At 46.1% G+C, this 26,619-nt stretch overlaps 1 protein-coding gene across 1 annotated transcript in view; it reads left to right on the top strand.

Annotated features, from left to right (window-relative positions):
* The window catches only part of TNFAIP8L3 (TNF alpha induced protein 8 like 3), a 37,827-nt gene extending 16,211 nt beyond the window's left edge, over positions 1-21,616 (top strand). Inside the window, exon 2 of the mRNA XM_081133325.1 lies at positions 20,108-21,616. Coding sequence (XP_080989451.1) covers positions 20,108-20,670 — 563 coding nt within the window. The 3' untranslated portion in view covers positions 20,671-21,616. The remainder of the gene's footprint in view (positions 1-20,107) is intronic.
* The last annotated feature ends 5,003 nt before the right edge of the window (positions 21,617-26,619 follow it).

Raw genomic sequence — 26,619 nt, 5'->3', positions numbered from 1 at the left:
GCTGTTATGACAGGATTTTATTAGCTTTTAGGAGGTATTGGTCTGCCGTCACCCACATTGGTCTGTCATTCCAAAGAAATCCATAACTGAGGAGTTGTGTGAAATTAAGTATAATGTGTATCTATTCCTGAAGGAATTAGAAATTTAATTGAGGGTTTCTTATGCATCTTAGAGCTGAAAGTAAGAGATGTCATGACCTCAATGTTCTTTACTGCCTCCCTATCTCCGCCCTGCTCTACTCCAGTCCATCAAATAGGGGTCGCCCAGGCAGGAAGGTTGTAGGAAATAGAAGTACTTGCCCTTTAGATTCACATGTATCAGAGTTTAAGCCTAGTTTTAAATTAGCTCCAGCCACCCTTAATGATTGGCATTCCCATCACCCAAGATGTTGTCTATTTTTACTTTCTTCATATATATTATGAAAAATGATTGTTACCCCTTTCCAGATATAAAAATATATATTGACTATGTATTTTCACCCTTCTAGAAAAGTTCCTCCTCCCATTAAAAAAATCACTTTCTTAATTTTCAAGTGGAAAGCAGTATCAATTCCCTTATTAAGCAGCCATATCTCCCTAATAAGTGTGTGAATATGACCACTGTGATTTTTAAAGGAGAAATCAGAGACGATGAAAGGCAGAACTATGGAAACAGGAATGAATTCTTAGAGAAAGCAGGGTTTATGCTGAGAATGATGGATGGTACATCCTGAGACCAGCAAGTGTGTGGTAAAGCACCCAGGAGTTGTGTCCAGAGAGCTGTCCCCAAACACCCCCACCCTAGGCTTTCTTTTCACCCCAGGAGGGAGGTCAGTGATAGGCTGAGGCTCATGGGTGGGGTGAAGAAGTTGGCTTCCAGCCATCCTTGGGTTTTTGTTTGTTTCAATGTGTTAAAAAACAAACCTCTCCACATAAAAATAGCTCTGTCAGATTGTCATAACTCAATGAAGTCTAAGCAAATCCTGAAGACGGTGAAGGTTGATGGTAATTAGGAACCGAGACTGTCATACAGGCAGGAGGGAGACCAGGCAAGGACAAAGGGCAGCCAGTCAGGTCATCAGGAAGTTGGGTCCTGTGGCGGGGAAGCCAGACGGGCAGAGGGCCGAAGGACAGGCCCATTCTCTTGAGAGTCACTGGGCTGCAGCAGGTCTGCCATCACGGCTATGCTCACCTTCTTGGGCCTTTCCACCTGGAAGGTAGTTCTTCTTAACCTTAAAGAGACTGAAACTTAGAAATGCTGGCTCTCCAGCAGGGGCTGACTGACCTCTCACCCAGGAGCAAGTCCTTCTCCTGATGTCTCCCCTTCCACCCTCTCTCCCTGGTACCAGATCTCAGCCTCACCCTTGAGGCTCCCCTTCCTTGCAGCCCCTCGGACCCAGGTGCTCCTCTCCGTTTCCTCTGCCTTTGGCCCCCTACTCACCCCACAAGCCCTCCTGGGCAATAGCAAGACTAACGCAGTGGAAACTCCAAGATTGAGGACTGGTCATGAATCAGAGATCGGAAAAGTTTCCAGAGAGAAAAACCAGGCCCTTAGGAATATATTAGTTTTCTAAATAGCAACAGCAAGAGCTAAACAACAGTGGCACGATGATTTGGAATTCTCTAAGGTGAATGATTTCTGAATCCAGTCAAAGCAAAAGTCAAGTGTGCGGGGGAAATAAAGTCATTGTAGGACATGTTAGATCTCAAAAAAATTACATTGCCATGTTCCCGTCCTTAGGGAGCTGCTGGATCAGGAGTCGGCCAACTGAGGCCCCAGGCCAAGTCCAGCCTGCTACCTATTTTTTATAACCCACAAGCTAAGAGCATTTTTACTTTTTTTAATGGTTACATTTTAAATAGTTATATAAGCACCTCGATTTGTTTTGCCTTTTGCCCCTTTATTCTCTAGCCCCTTCAGGTGGTTTGCTAGCACCTGTTCTAGACAAAGGGTTCCACTGAAACGAATAAGTAAGAAGGAGGGAGCCATGAGAGCCGAGACAGGAGGTGGGCACAGGAGAAGGGGTGCAGGATGCAGGGGGAGCTGGGAGGACAGCCCCGAGCAGGCCTAGAGGGAAGCGCACACAGACTTGAGCCAGGGCAGAGCACTCCCAGGGGCGTCCCCAAGGTGAAGTGGCCCATTAGCTGATGAGTTTGAAACTATTGAGAACTTTATATTCTGCTGGGAACTTTGGGAGCGAATTAGTGCCAGAGAGATAGGAAACTAACCAAAACAAAAACAAGGTGGTGTTTAACTCCGGGAAAACAAAATGAATGCTAAAGGAAGTGCAGTCGGGGAAGTGATGGAACATCCATGACTCAGCTCTGAATGGATCCAAATTATAGGAAGTTTGATGTAACCAAATATGAAAATAGAACCAAATAGGAAGGTGGGAGGAGAAATAAATGGAGAGTTAAATTCTCACCTTTCATAATAGGAAGTTAAAAGCAAATAAAATCAGGAACTAACAGTGTCAGTATGTAATTTAAATACAGAAAGGCAAATATAGAAAAGCCAATGTGTACTAGAGGAGTAGCATCATCAAAGCCAGCTCTCAGCCAGTGGAAAACAGAATGGAAGCTGGAGTAGAGAGAGGAGTGATGAGATGGACTATCGTTCGGGTGAGAAATGAAGAGGGTCTGTTTTAAGGTGGTGTCAGTGAGGCAGAGAAAGGCAGATGCATTTGAAGACACTAAGGAAGCTCAGTCGACAGTCTGATGCCCCATTAAATGTGGGGGGTAAGGGAGAGAAAGAAGGCAAGGATGGCCCCCAGGTTCTTGTCTGGACACTTGGCAGGCAGCGGGGCCACTTATAATACAAGGAGGAGGGCTGTGGGGGTTTGGAGAAAGGAGATGAGTGAGGTTTTGAACATGTGGAGGGGGATGGGTCTGTGGGAATTCAGGTAGAGGGGTCTGATAAGCAGGAATATATATGGGACTGAGCCTCAGGAAAGACTCCTGAGCTGGGGACATAACAGGAAGGGATCAGCACCTGAACAAGGGGTGACATCTCACTCAGGGAGAGTGTGTGGCAGGAGAGAAGAGGTCTCTGAGTAAACCCAGAGAACACTGGACTTCAGGCATAGAGAGGAGAAGGAGCCCTGGAGAGGCTGAGAAGGACCACAGGGTGGGTTGGTCGGGGAAGCAGAGACCGACAGGCCCCACGCTACAGGGGCCAGGTAAGCCGAGCACTGAGGTGTGTTTCAGGGGCCACTGGCGTTACAGAGTAGTTAGCATGTTGCAGAATAGTTAGCATAGCGGGCCCCACCCACTAATAACCTGTAGAACCCTCCATTCACATCCTGAAAATGTCCTTTCATGTTTCTAAACACTCCTCAGGGACAACTAGAAGACCACTGGGCGACCTTGGTGAGAGCATTTGCCACTGAGTTTGGAGTGAAGTCAGGGAAGGAGACTTCAGCTCCTCTGCCCTACCCCGGTCATCCTTCCTCAGGTCTCTTCCTACCAACTCTCCTCTAGGAAACCCTGTCCTATCCCCCATGACATCACTTCCTGGGCTGTTGTGTTTTTTGAGGTTTAAATTTATTATTGATCTCCTACTATGTGCCAGGGATAACACGGTTGTTGATAGGGCAATCCAGGTCCCCCTCTCCTGGAACTTGCAGTGAACAAACAAGTATAGCCAGGTGGGAGGTGCCAGAACAGGCCATGTGGAGAGTTTGTTCTGGATAGAAGGAGGGGTCAAAGAAGGAGGGAGGGAGGGCAAGAGGGGCACTTGGATCTGCGAAGCTGCAGAGCAAAATGGGCAAGACTGGGGAAAGGTGAGGTGCTTTCTCTTTGGGGCAGAGGTGGGACAACAGGGATGTGAAGCCCTGAGATTTCAGGCATGACTTCTGTACCTGGTGTGTCAGCACAGGGCCGCCTGTTGGGCTGGCGGCCTGCACTTGGTCTGCAGGCAGGAGACCAGCCCAGAGAGGCATGGGGAGAGCTTGCTGGCCGCCTGCTCTGTGGCGAGCACAGGCTGTCCTCTGACAGAGGAGGCGGGGGCCAGCGAGATCAGGGGAGGGAGAGGCTTTTTGGAGGGAAGCCCCAGAAAAAGAGAGCTAGAGGCTCCAGGGTCAGTGCCCCAGGTTTGTCAGAAGGAGAAAGAGGCAGGAGCCACCGCACTGCTGAAGCCCCGCAGTTGCAGAGCCAGGGGAGAGCTACGTGGATGGAGAGGAATCCAAGCGAGGAAGCAACGCTGATAATCTGTTGGCTCACATCTCATATGTGCCCAGGGCTGTTTTCTTTATGGATTTAAATACTTGTTTTCTAACTTCGAAGAGGTTACTATTACACTGAGACTATAAAAGAAATTAGAGTCATCTAGTTCAGTTCCCTCATTTAACAGAGAAACCGGGAAGGTGAGGGCTTAGCCCACGTCTCACGCTGAGGGCACCGCGGCGCAGCAGGGCAGGTGCAGGGCGCCTCTCCCCTCCACGCCCTGCTGCCTCCTCGATGGCTAGAGACCGGGGAACCAGGGATCGGCTCCCCCATTCCCCCGTATTTGGAATTTCCCCTGTATTTGGGGAGGGACTCCGTGGCCACAGTGCTGGCATCCTGACTCCACAGGACAGCCACTGTCAGCATCTTGGAATGACCATACCTGGTGACTTGATTTGAAAACTTTTGGTGGCACTGTCTTATATTACCATGAAGTGTAAATGATTTTATTTGGAGATATTTACTGCCTTTGAGACAAGTATGGGGAAAGTATAATTTAGAAAGGAAGCCTCAGAGAAAGACACATTTCTGGGTAACTTCCAGGAAGGCAGGTCCCCACAGCCTGTTTGGCTCTTCTTTAGTGATGTGAATAGGACCCCCTTCCGTCAGAGCAGGAGTCACCACCGAGCTTAGGAGCCCAGCCTCAGACCTCGAGGTTGCCCGAATCCCATCTGCAGACCGGGCTAGATATTGACTGGGACACCAGTGGATATCCAAAATGTGGCTTGATTCATGTCTCAGATCTCAAATCCATGAACAAAACAACAGTTACGACAGAATATGCGTAAGGGGTATTATAAGTGATATATTACGTGTTCCGTTCCTGCTGTTCCACTTTCAGATTGACTGAAATCCAAAAATGTCATTGTACAAAATTGATATTGCACTGAAAGAAGTTGAGCAGAACACTGAGCAAGGCGTGGCGCTGTCTGCCAAACTGTCTCCCATCCAGCAGTACCTTCTGCTTGCTTCTCCCTCGTGTGTTCCGACCTCTCTAGTGCAGCTGGCCATTTATCTTCTTTTTTTAAGTTGAAAGTTAATGCATTACTCTATTTATCTAATTCCAGCACCTTCTAAGAGCCTTCGTTCTTTAAGCTAAAGTATACACTGTCTCAGGCCATATTTTATTTTTTCCAATATAGACCAGAGTTTGTTCCATTTTGTTGCCTGTTTTTTTTTAACATTTTAGGTTTCATATCTACACTCCAAAAATCAAAGAATTCCAAAGACTGACATTTTTATTGCATCGATCTGTTTATTAATTTCACGTATTACCAAGTTGGCATCCTCCCCCAGCTCGAATTCGGCCTCCCGCTGCTGTCCTTGTTAGCAGTCTGGTGGCCTGAGCCTGGGTTTTTGGGCGCCTCCTGTAGTGAACAGTTTGAAAGCTAACAGCAGAGAGACAGATGTGGCCTGTGCTATTCTGATCCCCAACAGCTCCTGAGTATTAAAATAGCTGGTGAGCGTGAATGGGGAGGCTCTGGGGGTGGCAGGAGGGATGGGGGCTGCTGCCGTGGAGAGAGGGTTCCTGTTGGAATTGAACACTGAGGGTGTGGTGAGTGACGCATCTGATGCCCCAGGGGGGCAGACAGGCAGCCCAACTGGGCCGGGCAGGCGGCTCTGTGTGAAAGACGAGGGGTGGACCTCGTGCACGCTGAACAGATAGAATCTGGGCCTTAATGAATGAGAAAGAACACGCTAAATCATTCATTCAATCATTCATTTAACACACACTTATTGAATAACTTCTATGTGGCGGACACCGCCCTAAGGGTGAGGACACACAAGTCCTCTGAGCATCAGTCCTGTAAGAACTCAACGCCACTCAAAGTGCAGCGTGGGAAAAGGACTGTGCTGGGTGTGAGGGTTGCCAGGGCCTCACCGTGGGAGGAGGCCCCCAGCTGGAACACACAGGCTGTCCCTCTGCCTCTTCTCCCTGGCCAGGGGACTCAGCGGTAGGCACTGAGGGCCAGGGCAGTGGGGCCGGGGCGGCGCCCTCAGGAGAGCCGACTTCTTTCTGGTAGTTCGGTGCTGTCTTCAGCTAGTCGGGCTAGGTCGGAGCCATCCTTGAGATGGGGTGAGCTGACCCTTGGTTTCCGATTTCAGCATGTCCTCTGACATGGGACAAGCAGGCTTCTGTGGAAGGGCTGGGATGGGGTGGGCAGAGCCGGGGGTCTGTTTGTGGGGCTCCTCATGTCTCCTGCCACCTCCTGGTTCAGGAAGGGGCATTAAAAGGGAATCCTGCTATGTGCCAGTAGACGCCTTTGGACAGCCTTTCCCCCCGATGCTGGGTTATTTGTTACTTTCTACGGATTAGAAAAGAGTGTTCATTGATCCCATGTCTGTGAATATTAAAGTGCATATGCCTGGGAGAATGTTCGGAAAAATACAGACATGCTAACATGATGCATGCTGGGATTGCGGACCCATTTTTTTTCTTTTAACTCATCTGTCTTTTCTGAATTTTCTCAGTGCTCATGTGTCATTTTTTGTCATAAAATGATTGAAGAAAAAATATTTTGAGAAATAGCTCCTCAGTCTTCCTTCTCAAAATAAAACAGATAGTATTGAAAATTATGCCAGTGGATGGTGTTTATCATTTTATTCCTGAGAATGACCTACGATTCAGAGAGTGTGCCTACTTTGTGGATGCTCTAGGGAAAGAAAAGAAAAGCTAGAGAGTTTTAAATAATTGTTAAATTTTTTAAAATGTAACTTTTTGTTGTTTTAGGGAATTATTGCTCTTCCACACATGAATAAATATTAAAGAAATTGATTCTCTACTCTCAAAATACACACTAGTCACAAGTGGCTTTATGGACAAGTTTTACTAAACCTTCAGAAAATAGTTAACCTTCATCTTACACAGTCTCAGAGAATAGAAAAAGAGAGCTGCCGGATCCATTTTATGAGGATAGTTTACTCTGACATCAAAATCAGACAAGGACTGTACTAGGAAAAAGTTATAGACCAATCTCACCTTTGAGCATATTTGCAAAATTCTAAATACAATATTTACTAATAGAATTCTTCAGTATATTAAATACGTAAGCATCATGACCAAGTACGGCTTATCTTGGGAAAGCAACAATGACTTTAGTCAAACGGTCTTTTAATAATTGGTTAAATTCGCATATTAAGGATAAACCATATGATCATCTCAATAGGTACAAAGAAAGTGTTTGATAAAATTAGATACACATGTCTACCTTGAAACAAAACAAAGCCTTAGCAAAACAGGATCAGAAGAAAGATTCCTTAACTTGATAAGGGATATCCATCAAAAACCCACAGCAGACGTCACATGTGGTGGGAAGATTTTAGAAACAATTCTGTTAAAGTCAGGAACCAGACGGGGATGCCAAATAACACCCTTACTTTTCAGCATTGTACTGAAGGTTCCCAGCAGTGCAATAAGGCAATAGCTTTATGGAAATAACTACAAAACATTATTGAAGGACACAGAAGAAAATCTGACTAAATGAAGAGATATATCATGTTGGATGGAAAGCTTAACGTAAAGATTCCAGTTTACTTCAGAGTAATACAGGGTATTCATTGCATTTTGTCAAACGATCCTAAACTCCATATGGAAGAGTAAAGGCAAGAATGGTCAAGGCAGTTTCTAAGAAGAATAAAATGGGGAGAACTTCCCTGTAGCCTATCGAGATTTATTAGGAGTTACAGTCATTTTTCTAGTAATTAAGACAGTGTGGTGCTGGTACTGAAGCAGATGTTGCTCAGTGGAACAGAGTAAAAATCTCAGACCCTCGCGATATTTAAACTTGATAAGAGAGAGGTGGCCTCACAGATCAGCAGCAGAAGGATGAACTGTTCAATAAAATGAATAAATTGTGAGGAGAAAAAGGTACCTCATACAATACACACAAATAAATTCCAGATGGACTAAAGACCCAAATGTGAAAAGCAAAACTTTAAAACTTTGGGGAAATATGTAAGACTCAGTTATCACCTCCTGGCAGCAAAGGATTTTTTAAAACACGATACGAAAACCACTAACCATAAAGGAAAAGATTGATAAATGTGACTATGTTAAAATATTTCATCTCTCTATGACTAAAGACACCATATAGTAAGTTAAAGGATAATGCTACAGATGGGGAGGAGAGAGTGCGATCAGCAGAGGATTAGAATCCATAATATATTAAAAGCTCCTACAAATTGTCCAGAAAAGGACATATAATAGAACAGGGAGAAAAAAAATGAGTCAACTCCATGAAGGAGCAATTCACAGATGAAAGACCTGAATGTTCACTATATTCAGAAAATATATTGAATCTCAGTAGCAATCAAAGAAACATATTAATTCAAGATACCATTTTGTACTTATCAGATTGGCAAAAAACTGAAAGGTGGACTATTGGAAGTGTTGTTGAGGAAGTGGAACCACAGGAAGTCACACGCTGCTGCTGGGAGTGAAAATCAGTGCAATCTCTCTAGAAAGCAATTGGCAGCCTCGGGGACAGGACCTGGCAGTCACATTCTAGGTACCGTTGTATGTGTGCACAAAGAGACTCGCCTGTGCACTTTTTTGCTTGCAGAAAGTGGAAAGAGCTTAAATGTCCATCAACAGGAAACGTGGATATATAGCACATTCATATAAGTAACTTAATGACTAAATTAGATGGATCTTGAAAGCATGATATTGATTGAAGAGTTGCAGAAGAATCTGTAGTATGACACCTTTATCTGAAGTTTAAAAACAGTCTGAACAATATAATGTCGATACTGCATACGCATGGGTAAAGGTATAAAAACATAGATGAGACAGACACATCAGCTTGGATCTGGGGAGATAGACGGGAAAGAGAGGGAGCTGAAAACAAAGAGGGCTTTACCTCACTCTCTGTCTCCGAGGACAAAATGTTAAGATTTGTCCCACCTGGGTTATGGCCACTCAAGTAGAGTTTGTTATATTCTGTTTTGTCTATATATTTGGAATGCATCATGGTTTTTAAAAAATTAATTCTTCTGAGGAAAAACACCTGCTCAATCTCCATCTTAAAGTGGGCAATAATTTAAAAAGCATTTAATGTATCGCCTCATGAGCCGCTGTTCAGTGTGGTGGGTTGAATGAAGCACAGGACTCTGGGGCAGCCTGCCTGGGTCTGACCCAGCTCTGAACTGGGAGCTTTAACAAACTACATAATGTCTCTTTGCTGTGGTTTCCTTGGATGTAAATGCTGTTGATAATGCTGCTGCTGCTGCTGCTGCTGCTGCTGGTGATGGTGATGGTGATGGTGATGGTGATGGTGATGGTGACGATGGTGATGGTGATGGTGATGGTGATGATGGTGATGCCTACTCATAGAGCTACGGCAAGGATATGATGAGTTACTGTGCACACATAGGTGGACTTTGTTACTGTTATGCCTGAATGTGACTTACCATTGAGAGAGACACTAGTTATTTGTTAGATACCAAAGAGAGTGGGGGAAGAGTGAATAAGGGTTGTTTAAAGAAATAGTGTAAGTAGATGTTTTTAGTGATGGTTGCTCTTCTACTGCAGTGAGACAAAAATAACTCTCAGATCTCTAAATTAACCTGTTGAGTTGGAGATGATTCACCCCCCTGCCCCGGGACTTCACAGTTAGCTCTAATAAGTAAAATGATCACTCATTCACTTTTCAGACCTGGCTGTAAAGTCAATATGAAAACCAAAATCAATATGTACCTCTGTTGAAATATATAAAATTCCCTTTAAAAATGAAAGCTTCGTGTATCTTGATGAATATGTGGTGTTGTTCTATTGTATAACAAGACTGGCTTTTTTTGTATTTTTTTAAAAAAAGATGAAATCTAAATCTCCTTGTTAGATGGGGATTTCATTGAAGCCTATCTAATGTTTCAAATAAGTGAGAAATCAGTCATCAGGGAGCCAAGGACAATTTTCTGAAAGCAGCTGCATGAAGGCAAAGATTGCAGGCTTTGTCTGGAGTTGATTTGAACTACAGCTCTGCTACTTACTAGCCTCATAGCTTTGAGTGGCTTACTTAAATCTGCTATGCCTCAGTTTCCTTGTCTATAAAATGGGACTTAAAGTCCCTCTCTTGCAGAATTCTTGTGAGGATCAAATACATGGTATACACTACCCCAAACACGGAGTCTGTGCTCAGTAGTTAACATTATCTCTGATGTGATCATTATTAGTTGAGTTACAGATTCCTCAGTGCTCATGATGGGTGGATTGGGAGGAAACTAGGACTAGATGAGATACTGAGCTAGAAGGTCTTACAGCTGACCCTGTGGTTAGTTCTTCACTTCACCTGAAACTATAAGTTATTTCAAAGCCTGGGAGTTTATTTTTGAAACGAAAAAAACTTGGTCTTCATCTTGAAGATGGTCAGATGCTGCTTTAACATGTAATTATCTAATGCAAGGTATTGCAATGATCTGAATCTGCTTTCCTATAAGCACCCTGTTTCTCTTATTGCTTTTGTATGTCCTTGCTCAGCACCCTAAAACATCCAATACAGCCAAGAAATTTCATCATGCCTGGTCCCCCAAAACACTCACTCCCGACCACTGGATGAATGAATCTCTAGGACCGACCACCCACCAAGGGCAAAGCTTCCAGGCCTGAGCTAAACGCTAAATTTCAGGAGCACCCAAACCCAAGCTGGGGGAGGGACAACTGGCCATGTGGCAAAGGGAGTGAAGACTGGCTCATACGACACCCCCTCCTCAGCATTTGGTTGTCTCTGGCAATGCAGTCCTTTCTCCTTCCACCCTCCACCCCACTCCTTCTGTACCCAAGCCTGCCATTCACTTCCAACCCTTATTTTAAATATTTCATTCTCTTGGTGGGGGGAAAGGAGTGGTTTGGTGGTGGACCACACAGGGGAGAGAAAATGCCTGGGAAGGATACAGTGTGGCTCTGTCTACAGTGATCTACAGTGATGCCCAGCAAGCTGTAAACAGAAACTACACTTTCACCATCAAAATAGGTATTTGCATTTTAAAGGAAGAACCTCTTTATCCCTCCGGATCCCTACTTGGCTAATTATTTAGGAAAGATGGGTCTTTTCACCATGTCTTGCCTTTATGGAACGGGGCAGGGTTTGGATGGGGCAATGGGAAGCTCAGGGTAGGACAAGTTGAGTTGGAGGTGCCTATTGCACAGCCTCATGTGACCCAGATGCTCCCTAGCACCCCCCAAACTCAGCGTGCTCAGGACTGGATTTCTCCTCCCCCCCTTGCTCCTAGATGCCTGTTGCCTTTGGTGGTGCCTTAATGGTCCCCACCCCACCCATCTCCCAAGCCAGGAGAAGCACCAGCGTCATCCTTGACTCATCCCTCTTTGCAAACAGTCTGCTGTGTCTCATTGCCTGTCTCCATCATCCACAGGACGAGCCAAGATCAGAATCTCCATGCATTTAACTGTCTTGCTAATTGCCATGACTTTCTACTGCCTTGGGGGATATCTCAAGGCAAGTAAAAGTGTTTGAAATCTGTATTTCAAATCATTAGAATTTTTGAAATTTTTATGGCCCATTTCTTGTCAAACCTGATTAGATCATTACTTTTACCTTGTAATTGGGGTGCAGAAAAGCTCTTGCCATGAGGATAAACATCAGCTCTGCCATTTTCTTGCTGTCCACTTGTGCTGGCATGATTAGCATATTGCCTTCAGTTCTCAGTTGTGTTTCTTGCAGGAATCTTTTAAAATCACTGATACATTTTGTGAGGGTTAGTTTAGTTAGAACTAAGTAATGTAATCAGTGAGTCTGTTTAACCAAGCACACATACACATATGCTGAAATAAATCAAAATTGTTGAAAGGGAACAAACAAACTTCCTTTAGAATACCACACACTAGAGAGTCTGTTGATGGCAAAAGGCACCAGATGTTAGACCTCGGTCCTTGAGTTCAGCTACAAAAAGAATTCAGAGCCAAGGAACTCAAATACAAGCAAAAGATTACTTAGAAAGCCACAGGGGTAGAAGTGACTCAGGAAACCAGTTACTGAGGCAAAAGAAGGGCCCTTGGAGCATAGGAGAAGGAAAGCAAAGGTGCACGCCTTGAGGGAAGAAAGGAGGAGGAAAGGCATGGGTGTGCTCTAGAGAGAGAGGCGCCTGAAGAAAGAAGGGGGTGGGGAAAGGCACGGGCATATTCACACAGAGAGTGTGCATGCACTTGCTGGGTCCTTAGCCTTAAGGGGTTTTATCCGTCTCCAGCAGCAAGGATTTTAGGGGAGGTCTCAGGGGAGGATCTCTACAGAATATTCATCAGCTTTTCCAAGTGTGTCCTTTCAGGGTCATTGTCTCTACTGATTGATCAACGCTAAGGTAGGGAGTCATCAGTCATTGCAGCTGGTCCTGATGTCAGCCTGTTTCATCTGGTTTTGCTGCTTTTCTGGGCCTGGAGCTGAAACACAACTGAGGCCTAGATGTTATCCCTAGTTTGATCAAAACTCTGCCTCTGTGGTCAACAGAGCAGAGGCTTTGTTCCTAAGATTATTTTATGTGGGTCAGAACCTTTGTCCTGAGGGCTTACTGCTTAAGGAAGTGGTCATGCAAGGGCCTGTATGGGCATCTCCCATGAGGCTATTCTCCCGCCCCCTTGTTCCTCCTCTAAGGGGACCTGCCGCACGACTAGCGACATGCCAGGGGAGGAAAGGTCACCCTGGGGGTGAAGTCCCACCCTACAATACTTGCCTTCCCAGTTTTGCCCGTTTCTAGGCACCTAGGGCTTTCCATCTTGGTGACCTTGCGTACCTGGCTTATTGTTTCTACTCCGCCCATGTCTGTCTAACTGCCTACTCGAGGTCCTAGGGTCAGCCTATATGTTAAATATTAGAAAAACTTAATTATCCCATTAGAGAACAAGGAAACAGACTAGAGATTCTAATGTTTTCATTACACACACACACCAGTGGTGCCGGGTAGAGGCTGCTGTCCTCCAGTCTGGGTGACCCCATCCACAGGACCCAGAGCTGCTTGCTTCTTATTGCAAGTGGTGGAAATTTGGGGACCTCAGGTCCTCTCAGCAGCAAGGATGAGCCCTGGGGATATGTCCTCCAGGCAGGTGGCTGTCTTGGAAGGTAGGGGAGGGGCCAGACCTAAGAAGGGCTCAAGGATGTGCTGGATTAACCCTCAGTCAAAAAAATCCATTTCCTAACCCTCCCAGGCCATCCATCTACATTTTACTGTGATGCCTTTTAAAGTATCCCAAAATACCTTTCTTAATGCCTTAAAAGTGCCATCTCATTCAAGTATGAAAGGGATTAGACCAACAAAAGGCATTTTTTCATGAGCTTCTTGGCTTTGATCATTTCGGCAGGATGGGGAAGGATGAAGGTTTTGGCATGTCCCTAACTCAGAGGTCCCTTGATCATTTCACTTCCTTGTACCTCCATGGGCGCTGTGTTTTTTCTTTACTATTCCAGCAGTATACAAACCACACTTATACAAGGAAAATGTTTTCCATTTTGACTCCACTGGATATGCAACAACTCAGTTTTTCTGGAAACCATAACTGTGTTAGGTTTGCATTTCAAAACACTACTTAATTGTTCCTTGGTAGTTTTGTTCCCACAGCTGCAAAGGGACAACCAAGAACTAAAGTAGAGGCAATGTCTCCTCTAGAAGGTGTTTTATCATTGTCATGGATATGCCATCCTGCAAACCACCTTACCCCCTCAGTCAACCCCCCTTCCTCACCATTCACTCAGAGAACAGCACAAAAGCAGGAAGGGAGGGGAGAGGGTGCCGGTCTCACCACGGGCTCCTGGCCCGTTATCAGTAGCGAAGGATGGACCCTGAGGGACAGGACTGGTTCCATCAGCTTCTCTGAGAGCATGTGCAGCTAAGCAGAAGGATGGATGCCCATCATGAAAGTTCAAATTCAAAGTCATTTGTGAGGCTGCTCCATCTCCAGGAGGCTTGCTGGAACTTTTCTTCTAACCCCTAAATGTAAGTGATTGAGTGCCAGAAACTTGAACTACCACAGACCACCCGCTGCCCAGGGTCTTCCCTGCCCCGCCCCGTGCCCTGGGAGCTCCCTTCCCACCTTCCTTGTACTCTGGGTCTCATGCTTTGATGGATGGTGCTTATTAAGCACCTCAGATTTTTTTCTCTAGGTACTAACTCCACTCCCAACTTCTATGAAACACCTTTAGCTAACTCTCTTCCTTGCCATCACCTTAAGCTGTTGACAGAAACAGTGATAATATGTGAGTGCATACTAGCTAATACAGATAACTTCCAATTTTATAATTTTGACACAGGTATCCGTACTCATATACAAGTCTCCCATACCTTAACCAGAGGTAGGAAAGTTCCCTCGTCCTGCGAGTGTGGAGAGAAGAGTTGAGCCTGTCCCCCAACCCCTCTCTACCAGGCAGTTCCTGGGGTGATGCTCAGAGCTCTTTTCGGGGCTGCGGCTGTCGGCTCAGAGACCGTCCTCTTTCCTCACCGTCGTTTATTTCTCCCAGACTGCGTTACCTTGTTCTTACCCTGCCGAAGCTCATCTGCCTCTTCCCTGCCCACTCACCCAGCTTCCTGCTGCTTGTCACTACCAGCCTGGCATTTCACCATCTGGGAGAGCTTAGTGTTTTCTAGAAACGTAAAAACATACGTCGCTTGTACTATGGCTGAGCATCATTTATAGAAACATCGACTCAGACCGGCCCCAGCACTTTTCCACGCCGCGAAGGATCCACTTAAATTTTGGTTGCTTTCTCCCGCCAAACTAGTTGCACGGCTATTATTGTGTCATTCTCCCTACGTAGTCCCCGTGCTCATCCTGTCCCTGTAAATGTTCTAAGGGGGCTTATTCTCGGAGCACTGACTTCATGATTCTTTCGCTTGAGCTCCACCATCAGCCTTGGTTTAAGGAAGCCCCTGTTTTTTCCTACAAGAATGAATTTTGCAGCTTCATCAGTCTTGTCTCATTGTGTCACTCAGGTGAGATATACGGTAGCTGCATAATCATGTTTTCAATCTGTATTCTCAGAGATTCTGAGGTACTGTAAACAATCCTTTACTTTTTATGGCTGGGGAATGGGAACTTTTGTTCAAATATGGCTAAGAGAATCATCCCTGGCTAAAAGAGCCTTCTTAAGCCTTGCACACAGGAATAAGAGGACAGTTTTTGCCAAGACCTATCCTAGATCTGGTGATGTTTCCACAAAACAAACCTGCCCACTGGTTAGGCCTGTCTCCCCAGATGTCCCAGCTGCACTCCTGACCTTAGCTCCTGAAACTTACACTCTTCCTCTCAGCCTGCGGCAGGGGGGGACAGGGGGGTGTCACCAACGTGGTCACCCTGCAGAAAGCTGAGACACAAGGGTGGATGGTAGGAAACAAGCCCAAGATTTCCATGTGCAAAGAGTATTTTGAATAGGACTGCCCCTCCCAGCTCTCCCTCAGTGCACACCCGCTCCTTAAATCATGGACTCATGCAAGTGTGTTGGATACAGCAGTGTCTCCCCACCCCTCCCCCACAGATCCCTGGGAGTTGGAAAAGTTGACTAGAGTGATGTCTTGAGGTTAGTTCTATCAATCCTTTCCCCACATTTCCCACAATGTGTACCATCAGATATTGTTGTAGGGATCTGTGTGTGTGTGTGTGTGTGTGTGTGTTCATATTCTAGGGTCCAGTAAGTCTGAGAAGTGGTAGGCTAAGTAAAAGTACACAGCTATCTTTACTGTGGACCTTCTCAAGGCCTTTAATAAGCTACCTGGTATGGCGAATTGTCAAAAGCCACTCACAATATATAGTCATCTACAAACTCACTTGGATGACCACAGAGTCTTCCTTCCAGGAGCATCTAATAGGACTAGAATTCTAAAGGATCCGAGTTGGGGCACGTCGTGAGCAGCTGTCCTACATCCAGCATGTGAGAATCGCTTAGGGAGCTTGTGATTACTGGTCCAACTCCTAAAGATGTTAACACTCGCAGACTAAGGTAGAGGCTGGAAATCTGTTTATTAGCTGTTGTTGGTCTTTGATTTTCCCAAAGCTTCCCACATGATTTTGATGATTATTGATCTTAGGGCTTCAGAGATGCTATACCTGTGACCCTCCTGGGACCTCACCAAAGAACTTATGCCCAAGTCCCTTTGTAGGAAATAACACATTTAAGCAAGAGAGATACTGAAAACTGATGAGGGCCTTTGTGATTTGGGGGAAATTACTGGCCTGTTTCTGTGCCTTTAGAAACCACCTCCTGACATTGTAGCCATCCACATTCGAGTCCACCTTCCGACCCCACAGAGCTTCCCCCAGCTGTCGTCACTTGTGCCAGTTGGGGCTATTTCACATGTTTCTCTATTTTGTTTCGTTTGTCTATATCTCACCTTCCTGCAGGACCATATTCAAGGTAGAACCCAATTACATATTTTGAGGGGATTTCCCCCATAGCACTTTATGCAGAGTTGAACAAATAGTAAATACTCAATAACTGCAGAGAAACCAAGGGACAAAAAGGACTTTGGCACCCACCATCATTTTTAAATGGGCAGTAATGGTTGTTTTATCACTGTGGTATGTATGTTACAATGGACATATTTAAAAGCATAATTTAAAAGGTTAATTCTAAAATAGCAATATGGCCCAGCTGGGCATGGCTCAGCAGTTGAACGTCGACCTAGGATCCAGGAGATCGGGGATCGATTCCCGGTCAGGGCACATGCCCGGGTTGCAGGCTGCAGCCAATCAATGACTCTCTCATCATTGATGTTTCTATCTCTCTCTCCCTCACCCTTCCTCTCTCTGAAATTAATAAAGATATATTTTAAAAAATTAAAAATAATAATAAAATAAAATAGCAATATGTACAATATCTAGAAATTATATCTCTTTAGAAATGTAACTATTCAAACATGAGGTGAAAAATACTTGCTGTCAAGTTAAAATAATATGCAAGGAGGTTCATAGTTCTTCAAATTCTTGTGGGGATATATGAGCAAAAGGTGTGACGGCTGCTGCTCTAGAGAACAGTGTTGGGAAGGCTGGTGGTGAAAAGAGGAGGCTTGGAATCAGGCTGCCAGGGAAGCCCTGGTAAAAATGCCAGCTTCACCCACTCACAGGGTTAAAACCGTGCAGTGCCCGGCACGGAGCCAGCACCCCCTTCATTCAACCACTAGCTGCTGTGCGCGGCCAATGCGCTAGGCTCCGGGGGGACGGACAGGAGGACTGAGGCACAAGTCCCTGCTCCCACAGGGCTTACACTCTAGTGAATACTCAGTTGATTCGTTGTTTCTGTGCAAATGCACTTTTGCCGCATTTCTAGAGAGCCTCTAAAAGTACTTCATTCTTAGGCAATTTTTAGGAACCATTTCTACAAAGAAATGACTCCTTTTTTGATATTCCAGAACGGATCTACCTAGATTTCGTCATTCCCATGAGAATAGTCACCCGAGGAGGCACACCCTTACTTCAATGACAGGGCCGTCATGCAAAGTCTTTAAGCTTCTCCTGCGGAACTGACTTCAGAGCACACAGCACACTCTTTTGCACATCCCAAATGCTTGTAAATATTTGTCTTTAGAGGACAGATTTGATGTTTTGGGAACAAAGGTTACTCACACAAAGGTCTGGTGACCGTGGTGGACTATCAGACTGGGCAGGAATATTATTTGTCTTAAACTCTGGAAGAGCATAAATCAGAAAGTTGGCTTTCTCATGGTAAAGAAGAGGTACCCGAGATGTCATCTATGCCCTTTGCACCGAGGCTGCGGGGACATCCTGGCCATGACAGGGTTGCTTGGCCGTGAAGTTGCTTGAAGGTTCTGTGCTCTCAAACTTCAGGGAGCGAGCTTCCTGGGGCTGTGAGGGGCTGTGGCACCCACTGCTTTAGTTCTGCTCATTGACCCCCCTCCAGGCCGTGCCACCCGGAGCCTAAGCTGGAAGAGCCTGAGAGCTGGAGTCGCTGTCCTAGAAGGACCCACGGGCACTCCATAAGGGACCCGCAGTGGAGGAAGCACCGGGGCCTATGTCTACATTGTGTTTCAGTGTTTATTTGAATCTGTGTCTGCAAGACCTGAGTGTCCAGGGATTAATCACGGTCCACTGAGGGAATGAGTCCGGGGTGGGCAGAGGTGGAATATGAGAGGGGGACAGGCCAGACAGGGACTGCAGAAGCTAGCGAGTGTGGCTGGCTGTCCACTCTGCATGTCGCATCTGCCACTTCCATGTGGCCACAGAGCACCGGCAAAAGCTCTAGGGATCCTAGAGGGCCCTCAATTCTTAAAGGAAAAATGTTGGGTTGTGTTGGGGGATTTTTCAGTATAAGTTTGCACCATATTTTACTACTTTCTTATTCCTCTGCAATGTTTCCCTGGTACTTTACTTAACAGACACTATGCCATCCCTGTGCCCAGAACTGAGCTTGGGAGACACTGTCTCTGTCCTCAGGCAACTCGAATCTCCTTGGGAGGATAGTGACAATAATACGCATACAGACTGTCTAGGAAGGCTGGACGGGGGGTTTCATTTCAAATGTCAGCTCCAGCTAATTGGCAACTTCATGGGGTTTTTTTTATCAGATCTAAGACACCATGGATTGTAAGATGCTGTTTTATGTGTTCTTAAGAAAGAAAAAGGTGCTGCCAATTAAATTGTGATTGCTTTCTTATTACTGAGCATGTTTATTTTATACTTATTGAAGCATCCTTTTTAGACTTACTTAGATGTAGTATTATTTTTAACATGCACTGCTCTTCCTCATTCACAAAGTGGAAAATAACAGGGAAGTAAATTGGTTGTGGTTTTCTAAGCTCCTTCACATTCCGAGTACCACCGATTGAAGCACCTTTGCCCTGGAATTGTTGATGTCTTACTTCCCACACAGTGCTGTTCTCTGTGCGGTCAGGAGCACTAGTGAGGCGCTGTTTTTTACAAGAGTTCTCTTGGCTTTTCTCCCAAATCTCTGGCTCCTTTTGTGTAAATTGATGTGCACACAGGTAACAACAACCACAGCACAGCTGCCACCTTGCAACAGTGACTAAACCTATCTCAATTTCTAAGATATCAAACTGGGAAAATATACATCTTAGACTCAATGAAGTATGGATTTTGAGACTGAGTCCAAAAAAAGACTACATTCTTGCCCTGACCGAGTGGCTCAGTTGGTTAGAGCACTGTCCCATACACCTAAAGGCTGTCAGTTCTATTCTCAGTCAGGACACATACAGGAGGCAACCGATCAATGTTTACCTCTCACATCAATCTCTCCCCCCACCCCTCTTTCTCTCTCTCTCAAATCAGTAAAAACATATACTTAGGTGAGGATTTTTAAAAAAATTAAAGAAAGACTACAGCCCCGGCCGGTGTGGCTCAGTTGGTTGGGTGCCATCCTAGGCACCAAAATGTTGCCAGTTCGATTTCTGGTCAGGGCACATACCTGGGTTCCGGGCTCTATCTCCAGTTGAAGGCATGCAGGATGCAGCAGATCGATGTTTCACTCTCACATGGATGTTTCTCTGTCTCTCCTTCCTCCCTCTAAAAATCAATAAAAAAATCTTTTTTTAAAAAAACACTACATTCTTGCCATTGACCGATAATTTCCTCCTGTGTAATTTGTAAAACGGAATGGTTTCCAGTGCAACAGCCACTATAGGGAGTCCTCTGTGAGTCTGGAAAGCTGTATGCATGAAGTAGGTCTAAAAAGGTGAGATTTGGCCTAGACAAAAGGAGACCACTTCCAGAGAGGGAAGAGCATGACTTAGAAGGTTCAAGAGAGTAAACAAGCATGTTGTGTGGGCAAGACAGTAGGGCAACCAGGTGTGGGTGGGGTTTAGTCAGGGAGTGTGGGCTATAAAAGCATGAGTTTTTGCTCCAGGAACATAAATTCAAATTAAATTAATGTGCTTCACTTATAGAAAAATAATAAATGGTTCTCATATTGCCATAACTCTCATTTCTTTTCTTACCATAGGTCCCGATGTTTTTAGTTCCAAGAGCCTTGCCCTTCAAGCCCAGAAGAAGATTCTGAGCAAAATAGCCAGCAAAACCGTGGCCAACATGTTGATTGATGACACCAGCAGTGAGATCTTCGATGAGCTCTACAAAGTCACCAAAGAGCACACCCACAACAAGAAGGAAGCCCACAAGATCATGAAAGACTTAATCAAGGTGGCAATCAAAATCGGGATCCTCTACCGGAACAACCAGTTCAACCAGGAGGAACTCGTTATGGTGGAGAAGTTCAGGAAGAAGCTGAACCAGACGGCCATGACCATCGTCAGCTTCTATGAGGTGGAGTACACCTTCGATAGGAACGTGCTCTCCAAGCTGCTACACGAGTGCAAGGACCTGGTGCACGAACTGGTGCAGCGACATCTGACGCCCAGGACCCACGGGCGCATCAACCACGTCTTCAACCACTTTGCTGATGTGGAGTTCCTCTCTACCCTGTATAGTCTGGATGGAAACTGTAGACCCAGCCTCAAGAGGATGTGTGAAGGAATCAATAAATTGCTAGATGAAAAAGTCCTTTGAGTATCTTCCCTCCTCCTGGACTTGGCTGCGTTCAAGTTTCAGCACCCAACGTGGTCTGGGTGAGAGTCAAGAAAACAGAAAAAGACCCTTGTCAAAGACGCCCATGTTCTGTCTTTTTCATCCCTCTCTCTGGTGTGAACGCTGAATTGAGCTCGGGTGTGTTTATCCCGAGCTCGCTGATGAAGCCTGTACTTAAAATCACCTTTGTTTGCAAGCCCAAAGGACATTCCATGTACATATTCTAAGCAGAAAGGCTGCCCCGCTCATCAAAGAGAGCTCAGTTCATCATGTGGAGTGGAAGGAGCCCTGGCCCCGGAGGCAGGGGACATAGGCTTGGTTCCCAGCTCCACCAGTTACGACTCCACCCTCTGGATCCTGGAACCATGATGCCCACCTGCCCCCCAGGGTTGCTGTGAGGATCAAATGAAACGATGTATGTCCACACTTTTGAAAACGCTACTGTGAGAGGGATTGACCTGGATCTAGACTATTAAGCAGCAAAGAACAGAACAATAGTCTCTGGTGGGCTGGGTTTGCAACCTGCCTCTAGATGTACTATTTCAAACAAATTAAAAACGAATCTAAAGGTGTGAAAAAGTAGAGCTAAAAACTGGGAAAATGTTTTTCAAGAGCTCTGATGTGCAGGTTTATGATCTTCCAGCGGGCTTGGTAGAGTTTCCCACCTATCAGGCAGAAGCCAAGAAGAACTGCGCTCCCTGCAGGACCGGCCTCCCCTCCTCTAAAGGGCACAGCCCATGAGGCACAGGGAGGTTTATTTGGCATGCACAGGACAGTCAGGCAAAGTGAACCCCTATCTGTCTTTCTTGGCCTTTCAGTCATTTTGTGCTGTTTTCTCTGGCTTGTTAATAAATTGAAACTACCCTTCCAACAAGAGGTTTTGGAATTGTGATTCAAAAATAAAATTCCTGCCCTGGCTGGGTGACTATTGGTTAGAGTGTCGTCCCGTGCACCAAAAGGTCTCTGGTTGGATTCCAGGTCAGGGCACATACCTAGGTTTCAGGCTTCAATCCCCAGCAGGGTGCTTACTGGAGTCAACCGATCGATGTTTCTGTCTCACATTGATGTTTCTCTCTCTCCTTCCCTTCCTCTCTCTTTAAAATCAATAAACATATCCTCGGGTGAGGGTAAAAAATAAAATAAAATTCTCTGGAGTTAGATACAGTGTTAAGAATAATGGGATTCAGCCCAGCAGGGCATGGCTCAGCGACTGAGCATCAGCCTAGGGTCCAGGAGATCTTGGTTCGATGCCCGGGTTGCAGGCTCCATCCCCAGTTGGGAGCATACAGGAAGCAGCCGATCAATGATGACTTTCTCATCACTGATGTTTCTATCTCTCTCCCTTCCTCTCTCTGAAACAAATAAAGATATATTTTAAAAAATAAAATTACTCTTAAAAAAAAAAAGAATAATGGGATTTAAAGGAAGAAGAAAATGAAGAGTAAGGCCTCTGCATGTAGGCCCTCAGGGAAAATAGCCCCAGGGAAAACCAGGTGGGGCCTGTGTCCCTGGTCAAGGGGGAAGCCAGCACATGAACACTGCAACTGCCTCCTCTGAATGTCTCACAGCCTTGAGTTCACACTGTGGCTTCTGACATCTTTTTGTCATAGTCTTAACAAATATCAGGACAACATATTATCTTATGTGCTCTTGCCCTAGTCAGTTTGGCTCGGTTGGTTGAGCGTTGTCCTATGCACCAAAAGGTCACTGGTTTGATTCCCCATCACGGCACATGCCCGAGTTGCAGGCTCAATCCCCAGTATGAGAAGTGCAGGAGGAAGCCAAGTGATGTTTCTCACATTGATGTTTCTCTCTCCCTCTAAAAATCAATAAAAACATATTTTAAAAAAGAGAGAGATGTGCTCTTCCTGCATCACCTCCTGTCCCACTTTGCTTCTTTCATAAAATACATTAGCTCAGCCCCATGGTTCATCAGACTTCTGGTCTCTCTCTCTCTAGCAGGAGAATCAAGAGATGGTTTGTGGGAAGGTGTGAAACAAAGCTACAGTTGCCATTTAGCCTCAACTGGCTCCCATGTCAACATCAGTGCAAACCATTCAGTTAAGTTCTTCAGCTACCAGCACTCAAAATTGGTTCATAGGAAGGACGTCCAGTGGGGAATAGGTAATAGTTCAGTCAGCTCCTGTTCTCCATATTTGACGGGCATGGCCTAGTGCTTCCTCAGAGACCTAAGGGCTAACAGTGATGCCCTGGGCACAACTGGGCTGGGGAAGTAGGTCATTGGGGCAGAGCTGGTAGAAACTACAGGCAGATGGCTCCCCTCCTCACCCACCCAGTAGGCAGCAAGCACCCCAGCAGTAGCCAAATGAATTTCCACACACACAGTCCTCAATGCCTGCCTTGATGTACTCATCTGATTAAGGACTGCGTTCTAGTTTGAGGGCTGGTTCTTTTTTCACTAAGTAGGTGGAGAACTGAAAGCCAGAAAAGAATGGGTGGAACTGTCATCTGTCCATCTGAGACACAGCAGGGCAGAAGGTGGGGATCCCAGGCCGAAGAGGATTGCAGGTTCCCTCCGCTCCACAGGCCACAGCGCAGAGCCGTGGCGGCAAAGGAGGGCTGAACAGGTTCTGACAGCCCACGAGTCTCTACAGGAACTGGGTCCTCCTTGTTCTGCTCAGAGGAGGATCAGCCCTTCCACCAGCAGGTCTCAGCAGGTGCAACAACAGAGTGTAGACCAAAACATCTTCTACCTATAGCCTCAGGCTTCCCCACTGAGGCAGCCAAGTGCCTCTCTACTGCAAGGCCAGCTGGGTGGATCTCAAGCTTATCAACAGTAGTCAGAGGGAGCAGGCTACCCAGGCCCAAGTGCCCCACCATTCCTCTAAACCAACCCCATGTGAACATTTCAACATACCATTGCCATACATATTCAAGTGGTTTCAGCAGCCAAATGAAAAGCTTTCAAATTTCAAATACCTTACACAACAATGTAGTAACCAAAGAAAGATCTCATTATTGGTTTATTCTCAGGATCTTAACCATGCTACTTAGTGGCCCTAAAAAACTGTTTGGGCTGTAAGAAAAAAAAAAAAAAAATGTGACAGGCTAGCAGATGCTTTCAAAAACAGGACTCTGTGGATGTGCATTTTGCTCAGAACTCTACAAAATTTTCAATAATGAGAACCCCCCAAAGCAAGGTTCGCATGTCTACATGTAAGTGGCACCCGAAATAAAAATGATTTCAAAACAAGGAACAGTATAAATCACTCAGCTGATCAAGCCTCACACAAACCAGAGAGCGATGCCTGGCTGAGCATAATCCAAGGCAGAGACGGGACTTGTTCTTTAAGGGGAGGCGGAGGTGGGGATGGCAGGAGCAGTTTGTCTGTCATCTGGAAACATCGCGGGGTCTCCAGCCATCCCTGAGCTCTCAGCTCTGTCCCCACGGGCGGACACCAGGGGCGCGTGCTGCCGTTCCCACCCCACCCCGTCAGGTTCCTCCATGCGCCTGAACCCTGCAGAGACGTTCCTGCCGGCTGTGCCTGCTGTGCGTCTGGATCACTCTTCCTCCGTGTTTGCATCTGGGAGTCTTGACACCCTCAGCAACTCCAGGTCTCCGCTCAGTGACAAATCAAAATGAAAATATTTCTCCATCTGTGCATCTCCAGACTCCCATCTGCCCCATCTGTACATTTTTCAGAAGCAAATCAGTACATTCACTGGCTGCTCCAATGCACTCATTTATATAAAAGAAAGCTCAAATCCGGCCTGCATGCCCTCCGCCTCTGGCTTTGGGGCTTTTTTTTTTTTTTTTTTTTTTTTTTACTTTAACATGGCCTCAGATGTCAACAGCAAAACCAATCAGTGAAAATTCTAGATCAGCCAACCGGCTGCCAAGACATTGCATTAGCAGGAGCCGTCTGGTAATGGACCAGGACATTGACAAGAGTCATGAATCAGATGGCCTTGAAGGAGAGGGTTGCCAAGGCCCTCCCAACTCGGAGCCCTGTGGCCAGTGGGTTTCCCTTACTTAGTCTGACTCTGCTACCGGGGCTACAACCCAGACCAGGCCCACCTCCTGCCCTTTCCTTAGAGGGAGGTCTTGCTTGTTAGAGGAAAGACTCTTCTCAAAATGGCATCTAGGAATCCCCAAGAGTTCTGGGGTGGGTGAGCTGTAAGGGAGAAGAGTCCATGAGTTTTAAGATTTTTGTTTCGCCCGGCCGGGCGTGGCTCAGCGGTTGAGCGTCGACCTGGGATCCAGGCAATCGGGGTTCGATTCCCGGTCAGGGCACATGCCCGGGTTGCGGGCTTGATCAATGACTCTCTCATCATTGATGTTTCTATCTCTCTCTCTCCCTCTCCTTTCCTCTCTCTGAAGTCAATAAAGATACATTAAAAAAAAAAAAAAAAAAGAGTTACTCAGATTAGTTTAAAAAAAAAAAAAGATTTTTGTTTCATTATAACTTTTAAAAGATTCAAAATCAACACTAGTGCTTTCTGAATCATGTGGGGATGATCACCTTATAGCCGGCGATGCCATCTGGCTTCAGGGTTTGTGTTCCTCTTCCTGTTGACAAAGCCATTCATGCTAATTGATCAACCCAAAGAAGAGAAAAGAATGTAACTTACTATGTTTCTCTGCCTAGGCCTGGGCATCCCCTAGGGGTCTGCAGGCATAGCTGGGCATCTGTGAGTTCTCAGTTTTGAGGAATGTTGCTGCATCATGAAAGTATAAGCTTGTAGAGGATGAGTGTCACCCTGCTTTCGATGGTGACTCACTTGTAGGGCATCAAAGGTTGAAGGGGAAACCTGTATCTGGGGGACACAGGCATGCTGTGGAAAGAGGCAGGTTCCCACATGTCCCACCTGCCCTTTGAAAATTGACCAGGTACAGCTACCATACATAAATGAAAGGATTGACAAACCTGTCCTGGCAATCCTAATAGTAAGCCTCAAAGGTACAAGAGAGGCCATCGCTGGACACGCCAGGCGCTGCTTGCTGCTCCCAAGGAAGGGGAGAGTGGAGAAAACTTGCAAAGCTTCCTTGCGAAGAGGAGGTCTCCTGGACCTGCCCACACTGTCCCAGGTCCAGCTTCACCTGCTGGCATGCGGATTCCCAGGTGTCAAGAGTGTATGTGATTCAGGACCTCAAAAGCTTAATCTTTGGTTGAATTGAAAAATAAGGCATGTGGCACTCAGATTTCAAGGAGGGGTTGGCCAGAGCAAGCAGTCTCTCACACCCCACCCCCATCAGCACCTCAGCGCCACACTAGCCTGCCCTTTCCCTTTTTTTGTCCTTTATTGGCTGAGCTGGGGCAGGTCTCTACAGAGGAGGTGTCCTGGCCACCCACCCAGGCAGCTGGAGCTTGGGTAACCAGACCCCCCAGGCCGTGGCATAGGGCTCCTCCTTGCTGACTGCTAAGGCCTTTCTGGACCAGTTCCTGGGACAAGGGAGTCTGGGGATTGGCTCCGCCTCAAGGAGGGGCTGGGTGGGAGCCAGAGCTTGGCACAGAGCAAATGCTGAATGCCCAGGCTAGCGGGGAAGCAGCAATTAGGTTTTGTTCGGAGGGAGAGAGTGCTCTTCCAGCCTCTGGCTTGTGAAGGAAGAGCTTGTGGGCTGGGCCCTGAGGGAGTGATTGGGCTCTGTCCACCTCTCAGCAATGTCTTCCCTGCCAAGGGGGTCATATTTCCTTCGTGATGGGAATGGGCTGCCCTGCTCTGTGTTTCAGAAACAGCTACAACTTGATTTTAGAGATAGATTGTTGGGTTTGGGGAGACAAGGAAAATGGGTGGTGGGGGTTTTGTTCTCTTTTCAGCTTTCATAGGCAATGAAAAGTGCAGCGAGCCATGAGTTAGGGGGTTTAGTCTTATCTCGCCCAGTACCTGGTGATGTCCTTACACTTTACCTCTTGGGCCTGTTTCCTCAACTGTAAAAACAGAGAGTTGCCCAAGGTCTCTAAGAACCCT

The sequence above is a fragment of the Miniopterus schreibersii genome (assembly GCF_964146895.1).
Source record: "Miniopterus schreibersii genome assembly, chromosome: 1".
NCBI lineage: Eukaryota > Metazoa > Chordata > Mammalia > Chiroptera > Miniopteridae > Miniopterus > Miniopterus schreibersii.
The sequence above is the reverse complement of the archived record's forward strand: the minus strand, read 5'-3'. Positions and strand labels throughout refer to the sequence as shown.